At 37.0% G+C, this 21,566-nt stretch overlaps 1 protein-coding gene across 3 annotated transcripts in view; it reads left to right on the forward strand.

Moving 5' to 3' along the window:
• The window catches only part of PPFIA2 (PTPRF interacting protein alpha 2), a 282,312-nt gene extending 261,113 nt beyond the window's left edge, over nucleotides 1–21,199 (forward strand). For 2 of the 3 annotated variants that reach the window (XM_041474325.1, XM_041474327.1), the window contains 10 exons: nucleotides 6,331–6,412; nucleotides 10,096–10,296; nucleotides 12,312–12,374; nucleotides 13,748–13,777; nucleotides 15,257–15,432; nucleotides 16,271–16,368; nucleotides 18,131–18,306; nucleotides 18,401–18,469; nucleotides 19,421–19,580; nucleotides 21,141–21,199. In XM_041474325.1, the coding sequence (XP_041330259.1) occupies nucleotides 6,331–6,412; nucleotides 10,096–10,296; nucleotides 12,312–12,374; nucleotides 13,748–13,777; nucleotides 15,257–15,432; nucleotides 16,271–16,368; nucleotides 18,131–18,306; nucleotides 18,401–18,469; nucleotides 19,421–19,580; nucleotides 21,141–21,199 (1,114 nt within the window). The remainder of the gene's footprint in view (nucleotides 1–6,330; nucleotides 6,413–10,095; nucleotides 10,297–12,311; nucleotides 12,375–13,747; nucleotides 13,778–15,256; nucleotides 15,433–16,270; nucleotides 16,369–18,130; nucleotides 18,307–18,400; nucleotides 18,470–19,420; nucleotides 19,581–21,140) is intronic. The other variant, XM_041474326.1, reaches the window with a different exon arrangement.
• Nucleotides 21,200–21,566: the final 367 nt, after the last annotated feature.

The following is a 21,566-nucleotide window of genomic DNA, read 5'->3' on the forward strand; positions in this document are numbered from 1 at the left end:
TTGTAATTAACCCGATATCAAGTTTAAAATCTTCATCTCTTCTTTGATCTATTGTAGAAATACTATTTCTTCTTGCATAAGAATTTGCAGACTTAAGGAGGAAATTTCAGTAGGTGAAAGGATTCAAAACGTAATTTTGAACAAGGGTTACCACATTAATTTAGAGTATGTGATTATGGAATTGCTTTATAAAAATATATTTGATAACATTTGATCAGCCTGGGAACACTGAGGGTCTCTAACGTGGTACAATACACACAAGATGACAAGACTATCTATTATGCACGTCTGTTTATTTCACAACTGTTTTATTTAGTATTTAATACTAGCCCTCTGAAGATCTATTTGTCAGGGTCTATCTCATCCATTCCTGAATGTGCTTCACTTAGCCTAAAAATATCTTCAGAAAAAAAGAATGCTGCCCTTCAGTTTGCACACAGCTTAAATGAACACCTAACATGGACTATCCACAGCACTGTTAGTCTTTAATCTGGGATACTGTGGAATTTATACTTCCTTATTTTATAGATTTAAAAATATTCTTTTATTACTTGCATCTTGATTTCTGTATTTCAGTAATTTTTTTTCCGAAAACTTCTTAAAGTTGAATACAAAACATTTTGTAAAAAATTTTGTCCATTGTTTCCAGTCTGACCTGATATTTGATATCAGAAAGGAGAATGAGGGTTTCAAATAATTTAAAATCCAGATCACTTAAATGTCAAAGTTCAAACAGGATCTGGCATAGTTTTTAATTAGTGCAGTCTTTAAGTCAGTTGGATCCTTTCAGATTAAATTAAATTTGCATTGTGTGGCAATATGAACTCTTGAGTCTCTCCCCAACCTCCCACTGCACTTCCTACTTTAAATCCATTTATAGTCTTGCGGAAAATACATATATATAAAATGTAACTTGATATTTTTATTACATACTATTAACTTATACAAATTCAACTCTTATTTTTTCATGCAGTGTCCTGAGTTACAGGATTCTGGCATGTTGTAAATATTTAGCAAATGACAATAGAAAGGATAAAATCTAATTCCATTTTAATTCATTAGAAATCCTGTCTCCTGTTTTTTTCAGACTTTGAATGTATGTTAGATTTCAAGTGGCAGATGTGTTTAATCTTACCTTGAAATCACAGGATTACTCAGATAAATGCAGTATATTTGGTCTGTCTTTTCTGTCTGGTTCTCTTCTAGAAACCTATTATGTACAGTACTTTGTTGTAAATTAAACATTTTAATATTGGTGATAACAATAACCATAATAATGTCAGTTCATAATCAGAGGACCTACTAGGTAAAAACTTCAATCTGTTTTCTGTTTGAGAAAATGTCTGTGACTAAAGGCCATTTCACAATCTAAATCAGCCATTCGCCAAATTTTTAAATCAATTCTGCTTGTGTTTTACGAACATGATCTGGCTCTTGACTTCACTGTGACTCCTCTTCAATTTATCTCATATTTATGATTATGTTTTAATTAAGAGACATTATATATTTTATGCAGTATAATATCCCTGAGGTCTTTTCACATGAACCCTATTAGATATCAGAGTAAATCCTATTACTTGCAGAAATATGAAGATCTGTGTGGAAATATTGTTTACGTTTCATCAAGACAATGTCTGGATGTCGTGTATTGCACAGAGTGTTTGCATTTTTGTGTGAGAAATCCTAAGCTGTCTTTGCTTGTTTGCTTCATGGGGGGCAGCCTTGTCTTCATGAAGAAAATCGAATGCCACTGAATGACACACTTTAATCAAGATAGCATTAACTTCCTACACTAATTCTATTTAAAGATTATTAATGTTTTTAATAAAGTTCCTTGGGCTTTATGCAGTGAATTGATGACAGCTGCTGATACAGAGCTAGAATTTCCCTGGTATGAGACAATACACTTGAAGTAGATTTGCAGGACAGTAAGATAATTTCACTCATTTTTTCTGCCTTCCTATTGCTTCCATGTACTTCTCCTGTCCAAGGGATTTTTAAAGCATTCAGAAGTCCCCATGTTAAGAGACAGTTGTGCTCTCAGGTTTTTGGGTTGATCTGAGCAGGTAGTTGTACCTGGCTGTGGATGGGTGGTGCTGAGGCAAACGGCCCAGTGTTAGCAGTGTCATTAGCAAGTCATTTTCAGGAGGATTAAACATCAGAAGTCAGTGCTAGGGAGGCAACTCTGCTTCTCCAACACACAGCTTCACAACACAACTTGACATTATGTGACTTTTCTTTACTGTCTTTGATAAAAATGTGAAAACAGCCCGCTTTATGTGGCACTCCCTAAAACACACAAAGTATTTCTCAGGTTTGGATTGATGTTGAACAGTTGATGTTGAACAGTTGATGTTCAACAAACAGATGATGAATTTTCCAGACTTTTCAAAAGCAGGCTCAGAGTAATGATGTATTTTAAATAGCATATTCCAGTTACTCCCATAATATCTCCAGGAAGAGGATTTTGTTCTTTAGCAGTAATAATATTATCTTTAAAAATGTGGTTTTAATTTGGAATTCATTCCAGTGGTAGTAAGTGGTTTAAACCCCTATCTGAAAAATAATGTCATTTCTATTAATGCCTAATTAATGTCAATTTTTCCTTATCAGCTTGTTTTCATATGCTGCCAGAAACCTAAGCAAGCATGGAAATAATTGCATTTTAATTCCCTTCCTCCTTGCCAATGCAACATGGACGCATTTTAACATGGAGTACTCTTCTGACAAAGTCTGAGGGGAAAATCCCTGCAAAACACCTTTTAAATTAGTGTCTGTATAATGCTTCTCATGATCCCCCAAACCCTGTATTCGTAATGAAGGGAAGAGGGAGTGATAAGCTCTGGGGTACTTGTCCCTTCTTCCTCCTGTGATCAGTTGTATGTTTTTAGAAGGAAAACTGAACCGCAGTTACCAATATTTTGCTTTGGGGTTCTTCTGTTTTTGGGAAGCCAGTGACTATCCCCATAAGGACAACTGTAGATAACATCCTGTCCATTCTAAAATATTGTTCTCTATTCCAAAACAGGCAGGTCACTGGATTAATTTTTTAGGTGATATGCATAATTGGTCAAAACAGTGCATATCTTTTCCTACATGATACTTTTAACTTAATGGAAAAGTGGATTTTTTTTCTATAGTGCTAGTTCATATTACCAAAAAAGACCCAAAACACACAATTCATTAGAGTTCTCACTGACTGCAAACTAAAGAATGTATCTCTTAGTGAAAAAATAGAAATTCTGGGTTTAGTTTTGGCTTATAAAGGTTCATATTTGAAGGCCTGAAGATTCAGGTTTCACAGATCTCCTAGTTTGTATTAAGTAGTCAAAGACTAATACTCCAAAAATAAATTATAATTTCAATAAACTTTAATATTACAATGCTGCTCATAAGAATAATCTAAGGAAGAAATTATAAGTTTTTAAGCATTAAATTCTTTTTAAGGCAAGAAAAATATTATAAAAGTCCTTTTACTATTCTTCTGTATCAATGAGTGATGCACAACACTTATGATGGCTATAATTCATGTGCACGTCTGAGTACAGGATTTTTATCTTTATGCTAAAAGTATTTCCAATTCCTTCTACATGCAAAGCAATTTCCTTCTACATGCAAAGACCCTTTGGATTATGTTTATCAAACTGAAGGCTTTGGCTATAGCGCATATATATATACATACACACACACACACACATATATATTCATGGCATCTCATTTCTGGCCTGCCCCCATTTTCTTGAGCTTAAATCAGTAACCACAGCTCTGTTTTCTTTTAGCTCTTTCACTTTAGTGAGCCAGACTTCCTCTGAAGTAACAGAAGTGCTTTCCCACTCTGGGAGAATCTATTGGTTTGAGAATCACTGGAATAACTGTAAGCCTCCACACCAAGCCTCGGGCTGGTACAGACATTGCAAAGTCACAGAAGGCTCCCTAGAAATATGTGCTTTGTAATTCCAGTGTAAAGGAACTGAGTTTTTCATGGAAGTGAGACCTTAAAGTGCCAATGCCTCTTCTTCAGGCTTCAGTTCCTGAAGCCACACAGAGGTTTAACACCAAATCCAGGATCCCAAGACTTCCTTCCCACTTCCTTGTAGTGCAGGCGCTGCTGCTTTCCTGCTCAGAGGAGGAGACCAGCACAAGCAAGGAAGGCCAGTGACCCTCAAAGCCATGAGCTCCTTTTCTACTTGTTTACCAGCCCTGCTCTTTCAGCTAGGGTAATTGAAGAGAATAGCTCAGATAAAAGAAACTCTGGGATCAGGTTCCTCCAGGGATGGACTCCCAGCTGCAGAAGGGGCTGTTCTCCGGATTTGGGCTGGTTGTAGGGAAGGAGCACATTGTACAGGGTTTTGTGCAGCCCATGCTCTGACATGGGACACCAAAAGTGGCCAGGTAAGGCAGGGGCATTCCTAAAAACTTGCGTATCCCTAAGGATGGCCATGCCATCTCTCAGACCCGGTAGCAGCAGGAGTTCTGCAACCCTGCATCTGAGGGAGGTACAGCACTGCTGTAGCACCTGCAGAACCAGCCCTGAGGGAAGGCTGCAACATAAATACCTCATCCACAGGTAGCTGGGATGTGGCCAAGTCTGGCCATGCCTTAATTCTGCTCTCCTAAGCAGGCAGGTGAATACCTTTCTTAGGCATTCACTACTTATCTCCCTGGGAATATGGCATTCCTGCATCCCCACCGGCTGCTGAAGGTAGCTGGCTGTTCCTGTACCCAGAGAGCAACTTCTTGTTTTACTAAGGGTTATGCTTTCACAGACACCAAGGATAGCTCCACAGTGGCTTGGGATATCCAAGTGACAAAGGAAAGGTCTGCTGCAAAGGCTGTGTGGGAGGAGAAGCTGTATCAATTTCAGTAATGCTGTCAAGTATTTGTAATGTTATGTATTACTACAGCATAAACTCAGAAAATAAAGCAGCTTCCTTTCTATAAATATTCAGAGACAGGGATTTAAACCTATATGCAAAAATCTATTATCTGAGTTCCGTTTTCTGCTGAAGCCAAATTCACTCAGTGTGGCCCCTTGGCAATGCAAAAATCCCCAAAGACTACTCCTTACAAGTAAAATCACTCCATTGCTTTTATCTGCTGTGATTTTATAGTACATTTATTTGGAAGGCTGCTGAGGCAGTGATGAATTGTCAAGGGATAACTGAACCACAAAGGCTGTAGTAATAAAGGAGGACAGAAAAAAGTTGAAGCCATAATTCCAAGATTTTCTTGTTATTTGGGAATGTAAGCAAATTTTAATACTACATTAGCATAGTCCTTGTCTAATTTGTTTTTCACTACAGCTTGTTGCAGAGAGCATTCTTTTGTGTTTCGCTCAGTGGGAGGCAGCTGAAAACATGTTGTTAAATACCAGGAAAAAAAAGACATTTGAAGGACTGCTTTTTCTAAGCCATCACCACAGTGGAAATGTCTGGTGAAATAGCTGAATATTTTTAATATAGAGAATTTTCCTGGTAGTCTAGCTGACTAGTTCATATGTAACTATACCAAATATTGAATACAGACATATTAAAAGTATCAATTAAGCTTTGAGAATGATGTTTTACATATACACCAGTTTTAGTCCAGAAAAACTGCAGATACAGGAGCTGTATTGGTATTTGATCAACTCAGTAGAGAGACATCTCTGTATATATATAAAATTGAGAAATCACAGCAATTCTATAATTATAAAAATATGCATCAGTAAACCATATAGAGTTCTTTTAAATATAATCAATAATTAAAAACATCCAAACATGGAACTACCCAAGATACAATCAACTCTTAAATAGCCAGAGATGGTGTATTTAAGGTACAGAATAGCTGTACTGCACAGACCCTAGCGCTGTGCATAGCTGCTACAGCTGGCTTAGTTTTTCAAACACAAACACCTCAGATCCAGCTGCACTACATCCATGCTTAGTTCATGTCTAGAAGTTGCCAGTTCTGGGCCTTACTGAGTCATTCGCAGATCAGAGCTAAGTTAGACTCAGGAGTCCCTCAGTTTTCTCTTTAGCAATGTCTGTTTTGATACCCCTTTTTTATAGGGTATACCGATATTTTTATTGCTTTGGCTAAAGAAGAGACAGAAGCCTCACCTTTTGTATGTTAGGGGTTTAAAAGGATGTCAGAAAAAATGACAATTGGGAATAGATTGAGGGTACATTCAACAGGAGAAAGAGCTGTATTGTTAACTGGTGTGTTCTGTGCTTTTTCTATGCCTGTCATTGTGCTTCACTGTTATTATCCTTCACAAAAAGGCAGAGTCGCATCTTTTTGTCCCAACACATAACTCCACATATTTACCATTTCTTGATCCATTTTTAGACATGAACTTCTGGAAGAGGCTCGGAGAAAAGGTTTGCCTTTTGCGCAGTGGGATGGACCAACGGTGGTTGCCTGGCTGGAGGTAAGTGTTGGCCACAACTTGAAAATGTTAGTCACATTTGGGCACTGCTTCTGTGTGCTTGTCCTTACAAATCTTAAAAGAGACTGTTAGAGCCTCCTCCTCTCCCCCTGTGTGCTGTGCCATCAGGACTATGTGGGTTTTGACACTGGATGGTGTAAATTAGAGACTAGAGCTGAAAAAAGTAAGACAGAATTATACAGCAGGATGAGGACCAGAAATGCACTTGAATTCCAAAGTTTTTTGATCTTTGAATTACTCAGCCTCTTAATGTCTAGGAACTCTACAGACATTTTATGCAGAATGATGTGCTAATTTTAAATAAATGTGAAGAATTTGTAGCTTTCTGCATTTTAAAAACATAATGGGAAGAAAAGCGTTCCTCTCACCATTTTCAGCTGCACTGTAGGAGATCCAGGTTGAAATCTCTCTGATTTGACAGACAGTTCCTTCATATCTGAACTCCAATGTGCAGAGAGCTGTCCTTTATATGGAGGACCTAAACCAATGGGTTTTGGAAATCAAGAAGAAAAAATATTCAGCAGAGCTGTCATCAATTTTGACAAAGTAATCAATAAGTGTTTTACGTGAAGGAGCTACTAAAGAAAAACATACACAGATGCTAAGGGGAGAAGGCTGCAAAAAGTAAGTGCTCTTACACAAACTCTTTGTTGGCTCAAACAACCACTTATTCCTTACTATACCAAGCATCTCCACCTATTCACAACTTTTCTCCTGCCTGCTCTAGCTGTCATCCATTGATCATCAGTTAGGCCTTGTAAAGTTTTCCCCTTCAACAGAAAAGAGAGATTCCTCTCCAAACCTTTGACAGAAATATGCTAGAGAATTAAGGAAAGATGAGAAACGAAAGCAGCTAATGTCCACAAAATTTCTGCTTCACATTGGAATTGCTGAAGGTACCTAATGAAAAATACAAGATGAAAACTGCAGAAAGTCAATACAAGCATTTGTATATGACCTTGGAAAATAGGATTAAATCCTAATTCCCAAAAAATCTCTGTTAATATGGAACAATCCTTAATTTGGCTGCTACTTTGCTTTTTCATATGACTTTAAGAGTTCTGTAACCAGATCTATATCAGTCAGAAATATTTAGTATTACAGTAAAGGCTGATTTGCTGGAGACAAGAACATACAAAAGTCTATCATTTCTGCATACCAATACCCTCATCTTTCAAGGAGATCTGCAGTTTCAAGCAGTTTTTGACAAGTTAAGCCCTACTTTTTTTCCCCTTGATTCTTTTCTGAAAAATAGGATATGCTTCCCACTGTCTAGGAGAGGGGCTGTAAAGAGAAATGAGGATCTATAAAGTTCTTGGGGAATATGATGACAGTAGCACAGGAGAGCTCAACAGGAAGTTGATGTCACTGTAGTCAGGGCAGATTGAAAACTGATGACAAAAAGATATGAGGATAGGAGCAGTGTGTTTATTCAGTGAGCATCAGTGCATTCAGATGGACACTGTGTGCATTTCGTACTCTCCTAAAGAATAATATGTGTCACTTCAACTGTAGAATAAAGTAAATATTACAGGAGAAAAAGACTCAAAATTAAGAAGTATATTGTGAAATTTTCAAAATTTATAGGGCTTTTCAGCCTTAGCTTTTATTCTTGTTGTTTGTATGTAGCACAGACACAGCTGAGAAATATTTTAAGAATTTTGTGTTTTCTTAACTCTGGAAAAGTACATTGCTTTTGATATCTGAGTTCTCTGTCTAGAATGATTTCTCTGTTCTCTTTTTAGAGACTGTTCATCTAACATCATTTTCTGCTAGACAGCTATTTTGTTAAAGAATTTACTTGTTTTGTTAAAGAATTATTTACGTAATGAGCAGCAAAGAGTTTAATCTATTTCTGCAGGTGAATAACTCCCAGTGTTTATGCTCTTCTGCTTATCAAACACATGTGTGAAAAAAATTAATGTTAAAATAAATTAGGTGATGAAATACATTTTAAAGCTATGCGTGGTTTTCTCATGGCTGTTTAAGTGCAGCTAGGTGTTATCTACATAATTTTTGGGTTTTGTGTTTTGGTTTTTTTTTTCTTTCATGAAACTTTATTTTGTAACAGTTTTTTGGAATCAGATCATGTTTTTAGGTTCAGACTAGCATTGGATGGAGGCTACTGTGGGGAGGCTAATCCCATCAGTGGGAAGGACTTACTCAAACAATGCAGTCATTTCTCAACCTCTGTGATACTTCAGGACTCAAAGCCTGACTGAACCTTCTGCAACTTGACAGTCAAGTCTGTTTTCCCTGTGACACAAAAGTGATCTAACAGCTGTCTTTTAGGGAAATATTTCCCAGATAAAGTATAAACTTCTTAAGAACCACATACTTCTTCCCCCTACTGTGTCAAGTGAAATGAAAATCCTTTCCATTCATCACTGCTTTCCAGATTTTTTGGTGAATTTCCTTGACCTTGTGTTCTCCTTTAGTAAGACTTTATTAAGAGAAAATAAAAAAGACAACCAATAGAATCAGCTAATTCTGCTGGCCTATTTGAGATGCACCTAGCTAGGTCTTTGTTTTCCATTGTGCTATCCCTAAAATCACAGTGATTGTGGCATTCACTGCTTATGTTCTTCTCACAGGCTTTGCTAAGCATAATGTACTTCATAGCATGATTAAAAACCTCACATGTATGATATGAAATTACCTCCTTTGGGAAAAAGAGCTGTAGACACTGACAGTCATATTAATGAGGCAGCATAAAATGAGAAAGCTGAGAAAAACAAGAATTATTCACACTCAATAGGTCCTCTTACAAGGAAAGAACAAGTGATGAAGAAAGGGGCTGTTCCTGGCCTGGGCTAGGAAGACTAACATAAGGAGAATAAAAGCATACAAGTGTATATCTTCTAAATCCATAGGTGATGGAGCTGTGCTCACATTTTGAGGCACCTCCTAACCAGTATTCCTAGCTGGGATGTGACACCATGCCAGACTGTTCCAAAAATTTACTGTAAAGTCTGTCCCTGATACGTTGATTATTTGAACTGGGCTTGGTTAATTTCTACTCAGAAGATAAAAGCTGAGAAATGTAAGATTGTGCGCCTTGGGTACACCATGTTAAAAAAGAGAAAGCCATTTTAGTACAAAAGCAAAAAAATTACTTAATTCCTCTTAGATGACTTTCTGTACATAAGATTATCAGGTAGGCAGTAACACTGACTTGTTCCAGTACTTGGTCATTAAAACCTGGGAAAGGAGTAGCCCAGGGGGATGGAGGCAGCTCTAAAAATAATTCAAAGCATGCCTTGCTTTAAAGTTCTGATTACAGTAAAAGCAAAAAGAATTCACATGAAATCATGGCAATTTCAAGGGTTCTGAAACAATTTTTTTTATTAAAGATTATGATATTCATACTCATTTATGTGTGTTACCATGCTTATTCGCACCGATAGGTGTCATGACAATTAATTGTTTATTATTTGTCATTAATTAATTAGTTATTAGTGGTCATTACACCAATTCTGACATTTTTAGAAGCTTTTGGATAACACTTTTGGTACATGATGTGATCCTTGAGGCTGTTCTGTGCAGAGCCGAGAGTTGGACTTGATTGTGCCAGTGGGTCCCTTCCAGCTCAGGATATTCTATGACTGTAATTTCATTTGAGAGATGAAGCAGTGCTTTGGATGAAATGTCCTTTCTCTTGACAGCTCTGGCTCGGGATGCCAGCCTGGTATGTCGCTGCCTGCCGTGCCAACGTGAAGAGTGGAGCTATCATGTCTGCTTTGTCCGATACTGAGATTCAAAGAGAAATTGGAATCAGCAATCCTCTCCATCGCCTAAAACTCCGCTTAGCAATCCAGGAGATGGTATCATTGACAAGTCCATCAGCACCTCCAACATCCAGAACAGTGAGTCCCATTCAGCTAACTTTTTCTTCCCACTTCACCTTACAGGCATCTGCAGAAAAACTTTTGTAGTACCAGAGTAGCTCTATGATAACACACACTTCACAATCAGTGGACTACCTGTTCATCACTTCCTTGATTGTTGATTGCTGATGTTTTTCTTTTATCAGATATTCTTATTTTTTTAAGTTATTGTTTTGATTATCCTTGATGTTATCCAAATCGGTGTCAAGCATCTTATTTGTAATTTTGCCTTTATTTTTGCCTTTCTCTTCCTTCAAATCATCTGTACCAGCCTAATCAGATTGTGTTTCTCTTTTTTGTTTGTTTGTTCTCTTTCTTTCTTTCTTTTTTTGGGGTGGAGGGAAGGCAGGTGTTGGGAGAGGTCATGTAGCAGCACAGCTCTTTTGAGTCTTTTTCCCATTCTCCCTTTTTGCACCCTTACAAATGTTATCTAATACAAGTCAGCTGGCTTTAGGTTCTTCATGCTTTTAAGAGAAGCAGTGATTGGAAGTGTGAGGGGAGTGTCTGGAAAGTGTGCATTCAGTGAGGAAGGAAGAGAAAGTGGTGGCAGAAAGGAGGGAAGCAAGTAAAGATACACAGAGATACAAGTCTGAAAGGAAAGGGGAATATATCAAAAAGAGCAAGGAAATAGATCAGGGGTCTGTAAGAATGAATGTGCTATGTATAAAAAACAGGAAAAATAGGCTAAACTGATGAGGACAAAAATAAACAAGATAGCAAAAGGAAAATTTTTAATGCTGAGATAGACTGATGGTAATGGAGATGCAAGAAGCAGTGGGGACTAATAAAAAAGAGGCTTGATCAGATGGAAAACGTGGCATAGAAGGACAAAGACTGCTACTCAAGTGGTGTAACTCAGATTTCTAGTAGAAAGGCCATACTAATTATTATGTTAATATTTATATTTTGTAATATGTTGTCTTCGTTGGATTTATGGAGAATTTTTTGGTGGAAATTAGAATTCAGATACCTATGTGAGCTACATAAGCAACTGGACAACAGCACTAATATTGCTGTTGACTGCCCTTTTATCTTCATATTGCTCATGTTCTTTAAATATTGTAGTTCGCTGATACTTTCTTCTCTGAAAACAGTTTTGTGTGTCATTACCATGGTAATATTATGAATTGTAGAGGATTTTACCAAAGTAAAGCAGTAAAGACTCAATATGATGTTTGAATTACTACAAAAAATTAATTTTTATTTTAAAAGCATAAGAGGATATTTCAAAGGATAAAAGCATTTATACTTATAAAGTGAGCAAATATTATGTTCAAACTAAAACCATTGGGAATACTTTTGCCTTGTTTTTTATAATTCTGCCTGAGTAGCTGTGTGCAAACAAAGCTGCCCTGCCCTGGAATGTGCATTTCTGAGTCTCCAGTCTTTCCGCTTCCCCTCTTTCTCAGGAAAGGAGGTAATTTATCTCAGGGCTCCAGAAAACATAGCACACATCCATGCTCCCTCTCTGACTCTCCTCATTGTCCTAGTAATCATTTGATGAAAAACAATAGGATGAGGACAAATAGTTTTAGAAGTGAATTATCTCGACATTTTGATTTACAGAAACATGGGAGAAGTATTCATTATTTAGATTACAATATGGGCATGTGACTTGCGCAGAATATTTAGGCTGGAAAATCTTTGGGAGCTGAAGCTTACCTGCGCACAGAGCTGTGAGCTAAAGGAAGGTTGCATTTGCCAATTGTTTATAAAATGCAGCTTTAATTATTATTCTTTCCTTTGTGGCAGTGCTCTGCCGGATTTCATCCATCAGTTCTAGTTGTAATACTCCATCCCATCTGTTCAGAAGCCGCTAATGAAAGATACAAACCAAGTTGTCTAAAGTTGTCTCTAGTTGCAGCTCGGTAGAGGCAAGAACGTGGTTGTGCTGATGGTGATGCGCTGTTAACTTACAGTGGTGCTGCCTTTCTTCTTTACCACTGCTTACCTAATGTGGATCCCACCTGCCTTCCTGCGGGCCTTGTCTGTAGCCCTCAGGCAATGTTTGGGTGACCCATGAAGAAATGGAAAATCTCGCTGCTCCAGCTAAAACGGTTAGTCATTCCACTTCCACTTAAATGGTTTTATCCAAAAGAGGATAGGCCTGTTCCTGCTTTAACACAGGTGCCACATCTTCGGTAGGATGCACGCAAAGCTTGCCATTGGAAAGTTGTAAGGAGTAATGAAATTGAATATAAAGAACAGTTACATAATCTTTCAGCAAAAGCATTGACAAATGGTATTGCCATCACAAAAATTTTGTGACCCTAAAACCAGTCTTTTAGAGTATATAACAGTTTCAATGCCTCTGTGAAACCTCATTTAATTAAATGAAATTGTCATGGTTAAAGGTGCAACATTTCCCCTGTAATCGACTCCCTCTTCTTCTAAATGGAGTTTTGTATTTGCTGACATAGAAAGAAATAAGAAAAGGCTTGAGAATGGTGCATTAAACAATTTCATGTTTCCATTAAAACAGAATGTTTCTTGTCCATACTTGGGTATTAATGATATTTGATTTCAGGTGCATGGAGAGTGTCATTTGTTTATTGATTTTTGTCAAACCTCTCCCTTAACACTAAGACTTTTTTTTTCTTTTTTTTTTATTTCAATTTGGAATATATGTTATTTTAGGTATTGGTTGTTAACATATAACTCCATAAACGTGCTTATGAAACATGATGCAGTGTTCCAGTGAGATCTCTGAAAAAAATTATCTTCAGTTTGGCAAACTTTATAGTCAGCCCAATCCACAAATGGTGGGAGAGGTTCTGGAGCTAAATTTTGATGCAATAAAGAATTATTTCTTCAAAGTTTATTCTTGTTACAGTATTTAAAGTTTTCTCATCAGCAGTAAGGAAGCCAATTCTCATAAATATATATTTTTTAAACTGACCTAATTTCCAGTTTTATTATTGTTGGTAAAGATAAATGCAAATATAACAACACTGAACTGAGAAGGAGTTGATCCTGTTTAACTGGCCAGCAAGAAAACTATAATTTTTCCATAAAAAATGTTATGTGAAAAGCTCCCTTACAATACATTCTCAAGAAGACATCTTTTTATTGTTCATGTTTCAAAATCAAACTAGAAACAAAAAACTACATCCCTAGTGCCCAAGTTTTTAGGTAAATGTTTGTGTTTTAATTGTAAAACTGTGAAGAGTGTTTAAATAATGCTGTAAAATTTCACCAAGATATAATGATTTTCTGTCTTGAAAACTCAGCCACATTTTATGGTTTCGGTCTTGTAATTTTCCAGGTAGTTTAGCCCAGGAAATTGCCACTGGCCAGAGTTACTTTATTCATGCCCTTTATGTGTATATCTTCATTTTCATTAACATGCATGTGAAAATCACATCTTTTTATAACTAATTTTTATTGTCTTTTTACCTGCTTTACTAACTGGTTCCTGCTGATAATACAGAAAGAGTCTGAAGAAGGCAGTTGGGCTCAGGTATGATCTTCACGTGACTTTTTTAAACTGAAAGTTGGTAATAATGTAATTGGGTGCATCAATATGCATATGTGACAGTATCTCAATGAACTATGATTTACATATTTTAGAGTTCTTCTCAAAGAATATATTCTATTCTCTGGACAGTTTTTTTAGGTAAAGCAGAAATAGGTACATACGTTGTGAATATTTTTCACAAAAGGAATTACTACATTCCAGAGATATATTCTATCTCCCATCTAAAACTGTGTTAAGAGTTTTAGAGAGTAAGAATTTTCCTCATTTTTCAGAATAGGACAATTAAATATGCCATGAATTTGTGAGCTAACTTTTCAAAAACTACACCGAATTTTTTTTAGAACAATTGTATAAGTCACACCCGAGTTATCAGTCTACAAATACTATAGTATAATTTATTTAGAACTGCCAATTAGCTACATTTTTAAACTTTTTCTCTCTAATATATGCACACTTACATGATCTTCCTATCTTTACTGATGACATTCCTTTTCTCTTCAAAATCTCACAAGAAAGAGATGTAAGGGGAGTATATTTTCCCTCATAGATAATATATCCATCCAGCATTAATTGTGTTATTCATTTGTTTATGACATTAAAAACAAAACCAAAGATATAGTTAGGCTTGAAAATGATCCTGAGCATTATCCTATTAAGTACAAATTTTGCAATTTGTTAGTTCTCTGTTCTGTTTTGTAATACAAAATAATTAACAAAAGGGAGATGTAAAAATCTATTTTGCATCTTAAAAGGGCAGTTCATATAAAAATAGGTCCATATGCATGGCATTTTCATATAGTCCCTTCCTCACCCTAGTGGAATTTTAGCTGAACAATGAAACCTGGGTCCAAGTTTCTGGGAGGAACCTGGTTTGCTCCTACCTTGATTAATTTCTTGAGCTCTACATATGATGGATTTAGGTTTAAACTGTTCACAGCTGAAAATATCTCATTTATATGTAAACCTGAGTGCCAAACAATGGAAATTAACTTTTAGTCTCTAAAAAACTTCAGGTGTGTAGCCATGAAGTATTATCAGACTATTTATGAAATTTTTCTCCCCACAAACAGAAACAAGCCTTAGTGGATTACCTGGAGTCATGTTTGTATTACCAGTTCAGGGTTTGCCTGGCATAAATATTCTATCAGATTGATTGAAATGGAACACACATATTTTGATTGTGTAACAAATCTGCTTGCATTTAAAGCTCAAAATTGAAAAAAAATTCCTTAAAACTTACATAAAGTGTAAAAAAAAACCATAAAAGCAAAACTGCTGTCCATAAGAAATATCTCACAGTGGCTCCCTCTCCCAGTGTTGAAAAAAAAGCAAAACCAGAATTATAAAATTTTTTTAAACATTATTTTTTTTTTCTTTGAGATATATTTTGTTTTCAGGCTGTGGTGCAGTCTTGAACAAACTCAAGAATTTATTTTCCCTCTCCATTTCTTCTCTCTGTAGACCCTGGCTTATGGTGATATGAACCATGAATGGATAGGTAACGAATGGCTCCCCAGCCTGGGCTTGCCTCAGTACCGAAGTTATTTCATGGAATGCCTGGTAGATGCGAGGATGTTAGACCACCTGACAAAGAAAGATCTGCGTGTGCACCTCAAAATGGTGGATAGTTTTCATCGGTATGTTGGCAGAAAGACTACACCCGTAAAAATGCTTATGTGTCTGCTCTAGTGCTCAGTGCTGCACAGAATAAAAACAATTTCTGTTGTTTTGGTGTGGAAGGACATACAGGAAGGAGGGCTGACTGTCAGAAATCTGAATTCAGAGAGATTCCTTTAGTAATAGCAACCACATTGCAATTATGTCTCTAAAAACCAAGATATTGGTACAGAAAAATTTTGTAATGAGCAGGGAACCATTAATATATCAATAGACTCTTGACAATACAGAAACAGTAATAATTTAAGTGGTGTGAAGTATCAGAAAGTGCTAGGCTAAGCTTCAAAGCCCCGAGATCTCATAATAATGAAAAGCTATTGTGTGTAGCACATAAAAGCTGTTAACAATACAAGCAATTTGACAGTTGTTGGGTTACCTGGGGATATAGCTAGGAAGCTAAACTGGAAATATGGAAATAAAGGCATTTAAACTTTAGGGAGAATGAGGTTTATGTGACAAGAAGTGGATTTCTTTTTAATATACTGTCTAATTTGTCACTTTTTAAAAGCCTGATTTGACAAAACATTTCAAGGCTCACAAGGGCTGACCTTTTCAGATCTTTTACTTCTTTTAATGCTTTGGGTTTCTTATGCTGAAACAGTTATTCAAACATACTCATTTTGTTTCTTTCCATTTCATTCCTGAAGTCTGTGGAGTTTTTTTACCCTCTGTTCTCAAGATTTCGTACACGGGTACTATGAAACACCTCATGTGAAGTGCAGGAAATACATCCTACATATGTTCCCATCTTCAAAATTATCTTTATTAACTCTGTAAATGTTTCTTTTTAAATAACAGAACAAGCTTGCAATATGGAATCATGTGTTTAAAGAGGTTGAATTATGATAGAAAAGAACTGGAAAAGCGAAGAGAAATGAGTCAGCATGAAATAAAAGGTGATAGTTGCTGGGAATGAATACTGGGAATGTTTCTTCTTTTGAAGCTTGACACTGTTAACCCATTGTCATGCCATTTAAGCAAAGCATTTAAGCATGTGCTTTAAGCAAAACTAACATAAGTCCATCTTTCTTCAGAACGAATCCTATCTCCTTAAATTCGGCACAGTTAAGTACTTTGCTAAATTGGGGCTGCAACTCTGAATGGTGGTTTCACACATATATTTTCCTAAATTGAATTTTGGATATGGATCTTATCTGAACCTCTTTCAGGCTCAGAAGCAGAAGGCCAAATAGTTTTCAGCTCAGTGGGATGTGCTGGGGGCAACACTAAAAAATGAGAGTACTCAGGACCCTATGCCCCAGTTTTTGAAAAACTTTGCCTTTCATTTCTTACGTCAGAATGTGTCATAGAAAATGCTGCTTGGAGGGTTGACCACTGAGGCAGTTGATTGGTACATAAGAATAGTTCCTAACAAAACTGGCCTTATTAGAAGATTTCACAGCTGATTCTGAAGAATTTTTTTCTGTGTAAAGCTCTTTAGAGCAGTTGCAGGCTCACTGCATGGTTCTTTTTACATACAACTATTAGGCTGGCTGGGGTTTTTTCAACTATCAGAAATGAATCCTTTGATTCCTTTGAGCTTTTCCAGCTCTAGTGACTACAGCTGTTAGCACTTCTCAAGGACAATGCTGACCAGAAGAGCTAAAAAAAAAAAAAAAAAAGTTGAAGGGCTACAGTGACTGTGTGCATTTGCTCAAGGCACATCATGGCATGCACTAATGCAAAGACTTTGCCTTGGACATGCAGGCATCAGTGCCAGTCAGCCCAAGTGGGTCTAGATGGAGACTGACATAGGGGAATTGGGCATTGGTCTCAAATTCTAGTGTGGCTTCACTGCTGGTTCCTTCTAGGACAAGGGTAATAATTCATAGCCTCCTTCACCTTGTCATGCATCATTGGTCAGTTATTCTTGGTCCCAGGTGGGATTTGGTCTCTGCCTGCCACTGTGTTTCAGCTGATCCTGACCCCAAAAAAGCAAGATGCTCTCAGCCAGGTGATGGAGAAATCCTGCTCTCAGGACAGCCACATCAGCTGGACTTCTAAAGGTTCAGGAATAAGCCTTATCACTTAGTAAAGAAAACTCATTACTATGTCTCCCACTTACAACTGCAAAGATCAGTATAAGTAATTTCTTTCTTAATCTTACAGGCAGGGAAGGATACTTTTTCAGAATAGCTAAATCCTCAAAAATGGTTTCCTAGCTCATTTTGTTGCCTTAGCTTTATAGTTGGTATGGACCTTAACAACTCTACCAGCTTTCTGTACTAAAAATAGTTTGTCTCTAAAATAGTGAACTAATCTTTTACTTTATGGCATGTTAGTATGTGATAGGTGCTGACACAACTCCCAAAATGTTTAATACAAAACGCACACATGAAGCCTTGATACTTCTCTGGTGCCTTTGCACTGTAAAATCTTGCCTACAAATTGAAAAGGTATATATAGGATGTGGGAGGAATTGCATTATGGAGATCCCCTCTGGAAGCACATTTCTCCTTTGGAAACATTATTACTTGAAGATAATTAATCACAGAGTTTTTCAATAGTACTAAAGCTATATGAATAGTGCTGGCATTCCTCATATATGACAGAAAGCAGGAAGACATCCACAGTGCATGCACAGCTACACACATACACCTGTACAATTTGGAAGTTCTCAAGGTATCAGGAGACTGACCTGGTGTTATGTCCTTACAGATGTGCTGGTATGGAGCAATGATCGAGTCATACGCTGGATACAAGCCATTGGCCTCCGAGAATATGCAAATAATATTCTAGAAAGTGGTGTACATGGTTCCCTTATAGCACTGGATGAAAATTTTGACTACAGCAGTTTAGCTTTATTGTTACAGATTCCAACACAAAACACACAGGTAAATTTGCTTATGCTACTTCTGGTTAATCTGTACCCATTATTACCTTTTATTCGTCTTCAACCATTCTAATTGTTTACTTTGGTATCTCTAGGCACGGCAGATCCTTGAGAGAGAATACAACAACCTTTTAGCACTAGGAACTGAAAGACGACTTGAGGAAGTAATTCATTTTATTTTCAGTATTTATAAAATATCATAGTAAAACATTAAAATTAAATTGAATGCATGAAGACATGTTAATTTTCACATTGTTAAAAAGAGTCAGTTACAGCTTAAAAAAATTAGGAATACCCGTCAAGGTTTTTTAAGTAACCTCAGCTTGGCTACATATTTGTGTCATCTTGGATGCTAAATTTGACACTGCACTCTTACCTTAAGATGAACATTTTCCAGAGAGGAAACATACAGAATAGAGTGGAAGTTTTGCTGGCCAGAGCAGGTGGTGGGGGATGTGTGTGGGTGGGATGCCTGTGCAGTGTATTCTTTAGGACACTTACACCTTTTTTAAAAATAAAGAAAAAAAGTAAATTTTCAGTTTGTTTTTTATTGCTTTTTTTCTTCAAAGTTCTTCAAAGTTAATCAATATTAATAGAGTGGGATTTGGGCAGTTATCTGGGAAGAGGAATCTCAAATCCAACTATGGAAATTATTTATCTTAACATAAGAGTCCAGTGCAAAAATGTTTAAGTCTTGGACATCTGCACATAAGGAGAAATAAAACTTTTGAGGATGTGCTGAAAATGTCAGATGCCTATGAATTCTGTGCATGCACGTGAGTGTTTAATCCTTTTTTAGTACTTTATGTAAGCCTCCTAATGCAGTAATAAATCACTTTCTGTCACTGTGTAAAAAAGTTCTATATAGCTGATACTAAACCCCTTGACTATATCAAGCCAAAGATTCAAGAAGAGTTTTCCACCCCAGCATTTAATATTTCTCAAGCTTTTACTTTTACAAGCATGTATCAAACACATTACAGTGACTGGATGCAGTGCAACAGGGCAGGGTAGTTGTTACGGAATACATTTGGCAGTGGTAGAGGTAGCACACAGCAGGATGGTTAATCAAAAAGCTTCATTTTGCTTTATCAAATACAACTCTGTGTTGACAGAGCGATGACAAGAACTTCAGGCGCGGCCCCTCCTGGCGACGGCAGTTCCCCCCACGCGAGGTTCACGGGATCAGCATGATGCCGGGCGCCTCGGAAACGCTGCCGGCCGGATTCCGGCTCACCACCACCTCCGGGCAGTCGCGGAAGATGGCGAGTGACGGTACGAGCTCATTTCTGCACTTCCTCTTGGAAAGCACGAGGCTCGGCCTAGCATGCCAAGTTGACTTTTAACGCATGTCTGTCTCGCACCACCATGACTGTGTTCATTTAACTAGGGTGAATCGAGTCTGGGAGAGCTGAATTAGGGAATGGAAAAGGACTGACTTGGCATATTATTGATTTTTTTTCAGGTTTGCTTCAAACTGACAGTGTTTATTTAAAATACAAAAAAATGGACATCTCACTATCCTACAACTGTAAAGGCAACAATCAGACTGGAACTGACTAACTTTCAACTGAGACTGAATATAATATCTAAGCAAATTTTTCATCCTATTAGCCTCTCTAGCAGGTGGAGTGTTTCAGAGAACACAATTAGAAAGGGCTATCACCTTTACTTTCCTATCTTACTTTCAAATTTAATAGCTTAGCCTTGACCATCAAATAACTGAAGTTGCTAACAGTCACCAGATGAGTAGTTGGCAGATGCTGAAATTCAGGCACTAATTGAGTTACTATATACCAGTTCTAATTTTCTCTGGAAATCTTTTGATTTCCAAAAGATGCACTAACTCAGAAATGAGTGGAAAATTAACAAGCAGATCATAATTTAAAAGTAAGTAAAATTTTAAAATCATTGTAAGAGAGCAAGCAGAGGAAAGAAAAATCATTGTAAGAGAAAGAGGAAAGAAATCCCATCACAGCTATTTCTTCAGGTATATGGAAGATAAAGCCAAGTATACCTGCCAGTAGTTCTGAGAAATATTAGTATGCAAACTGCCCCATTTAAAATATTGTCATTTATTTAATCATGACAGGATTAAGGTTACAAATAGACTTGTCTCAGACTTGTAGAGACTTGGAGAGATCACATCCTGTAACTTGATAATGAACTTGGTATGACAGTATTGCCACCTAAATTCCAGTAAAGCCATCTAAATTCCATTAGAGTTTCTCACCCTTAAAAACAGTACTTTATGGTTGCAGTTACAGATGGAATCATTTACTGGTTGCATCACTGAATGCCACTGACTCCTCGCTTCCATGGCATTTCCATAGCTCACATTACTGTAGTATACAAGAACCTTATAAACATCAATGGATTTCATCTTCTAGTCATGGTTTAATGTAGAAGATGATATTCCCATTTTACATATGTGGAACAAAAGGCAGATTTAGTGATTTACTTGAGGTCTTCCAGACAGTTAATTCTTGAGCTGGGTATACTGAACTCAGCAGAGTTAAAGGGAAGTAATTTTGAAGACATGTATCTTCATCCAGGATTTGGCTTCCTATCTCCCAGCAGTAAGAGCATTAGGAATTACAAAAAAATAAAGACAAAATTGAGTTTTAAACTGTATTTCCTTTAGACAGATTCCAAAAGTACATCAGCCATGAAGAAGTGCTGAGTTTTGAACTAGACCATGCCCAGATCACGTTAGAAAAAGCCACAGAGCAATTCAAAAGCCACCCTTCCAGTGGTAAACAGACTGATATATTTTACTGATGATTCTAAAGAGGCTCTGGTTTGTTTCCTTTTTTTTTCCTTCCCAATTTGCAGTTGCTTCATCACGACTGCAGAGGTTAGACAGCTCAACAGTTCGCACATACTCATGCTGACAAGGCCTAGCAAAGAAGCCAGCACTGAATTGTTGTGAGTATTCTGTAGGGGCCATCATGAAAGCTCTTTATAACTGTGAACTACACCCCACATTATCCAAGCATGAACCAACATGGAGCAGAGGACTTAACTAAGGACTCCCTAGGGTGGTCATTTGGTCATAACTACAGTCTTAAGCTTGGCCCACAGGACACTATCAACCACATTTTGGGGAGAAGGCACAGGGAATGAACTTACCTTATGAGAACTTGAAACAGTTCTACTAGGACCTGGAATGGGGGGGCAACACTAGTAAAGCAGAATTTTTTTTTTTTTTTTAATTAAAGCTATGACTCAATTTAGAACATCAAGTAGCTGCATAGACTT

The sequence above is a fragment of the Pyrgilauda ruficollis genome, unplaced genomic scaffold (assembly GCF_017590135.1).
Source record: "Pyrgilauda ruficollis isolate IOZ18807 unplaced genomic scaffold, ASM1759013v1 scaffold32, whole genome shotgun sequence".
Classification (NCBI taxonomy): domain Eukaryota; kingdom Metazoa; phylum Chordata; class Aves; order Passeriformes; family Passeridae; genus Pyrgilauda; species Pyrgilauda ruficollis.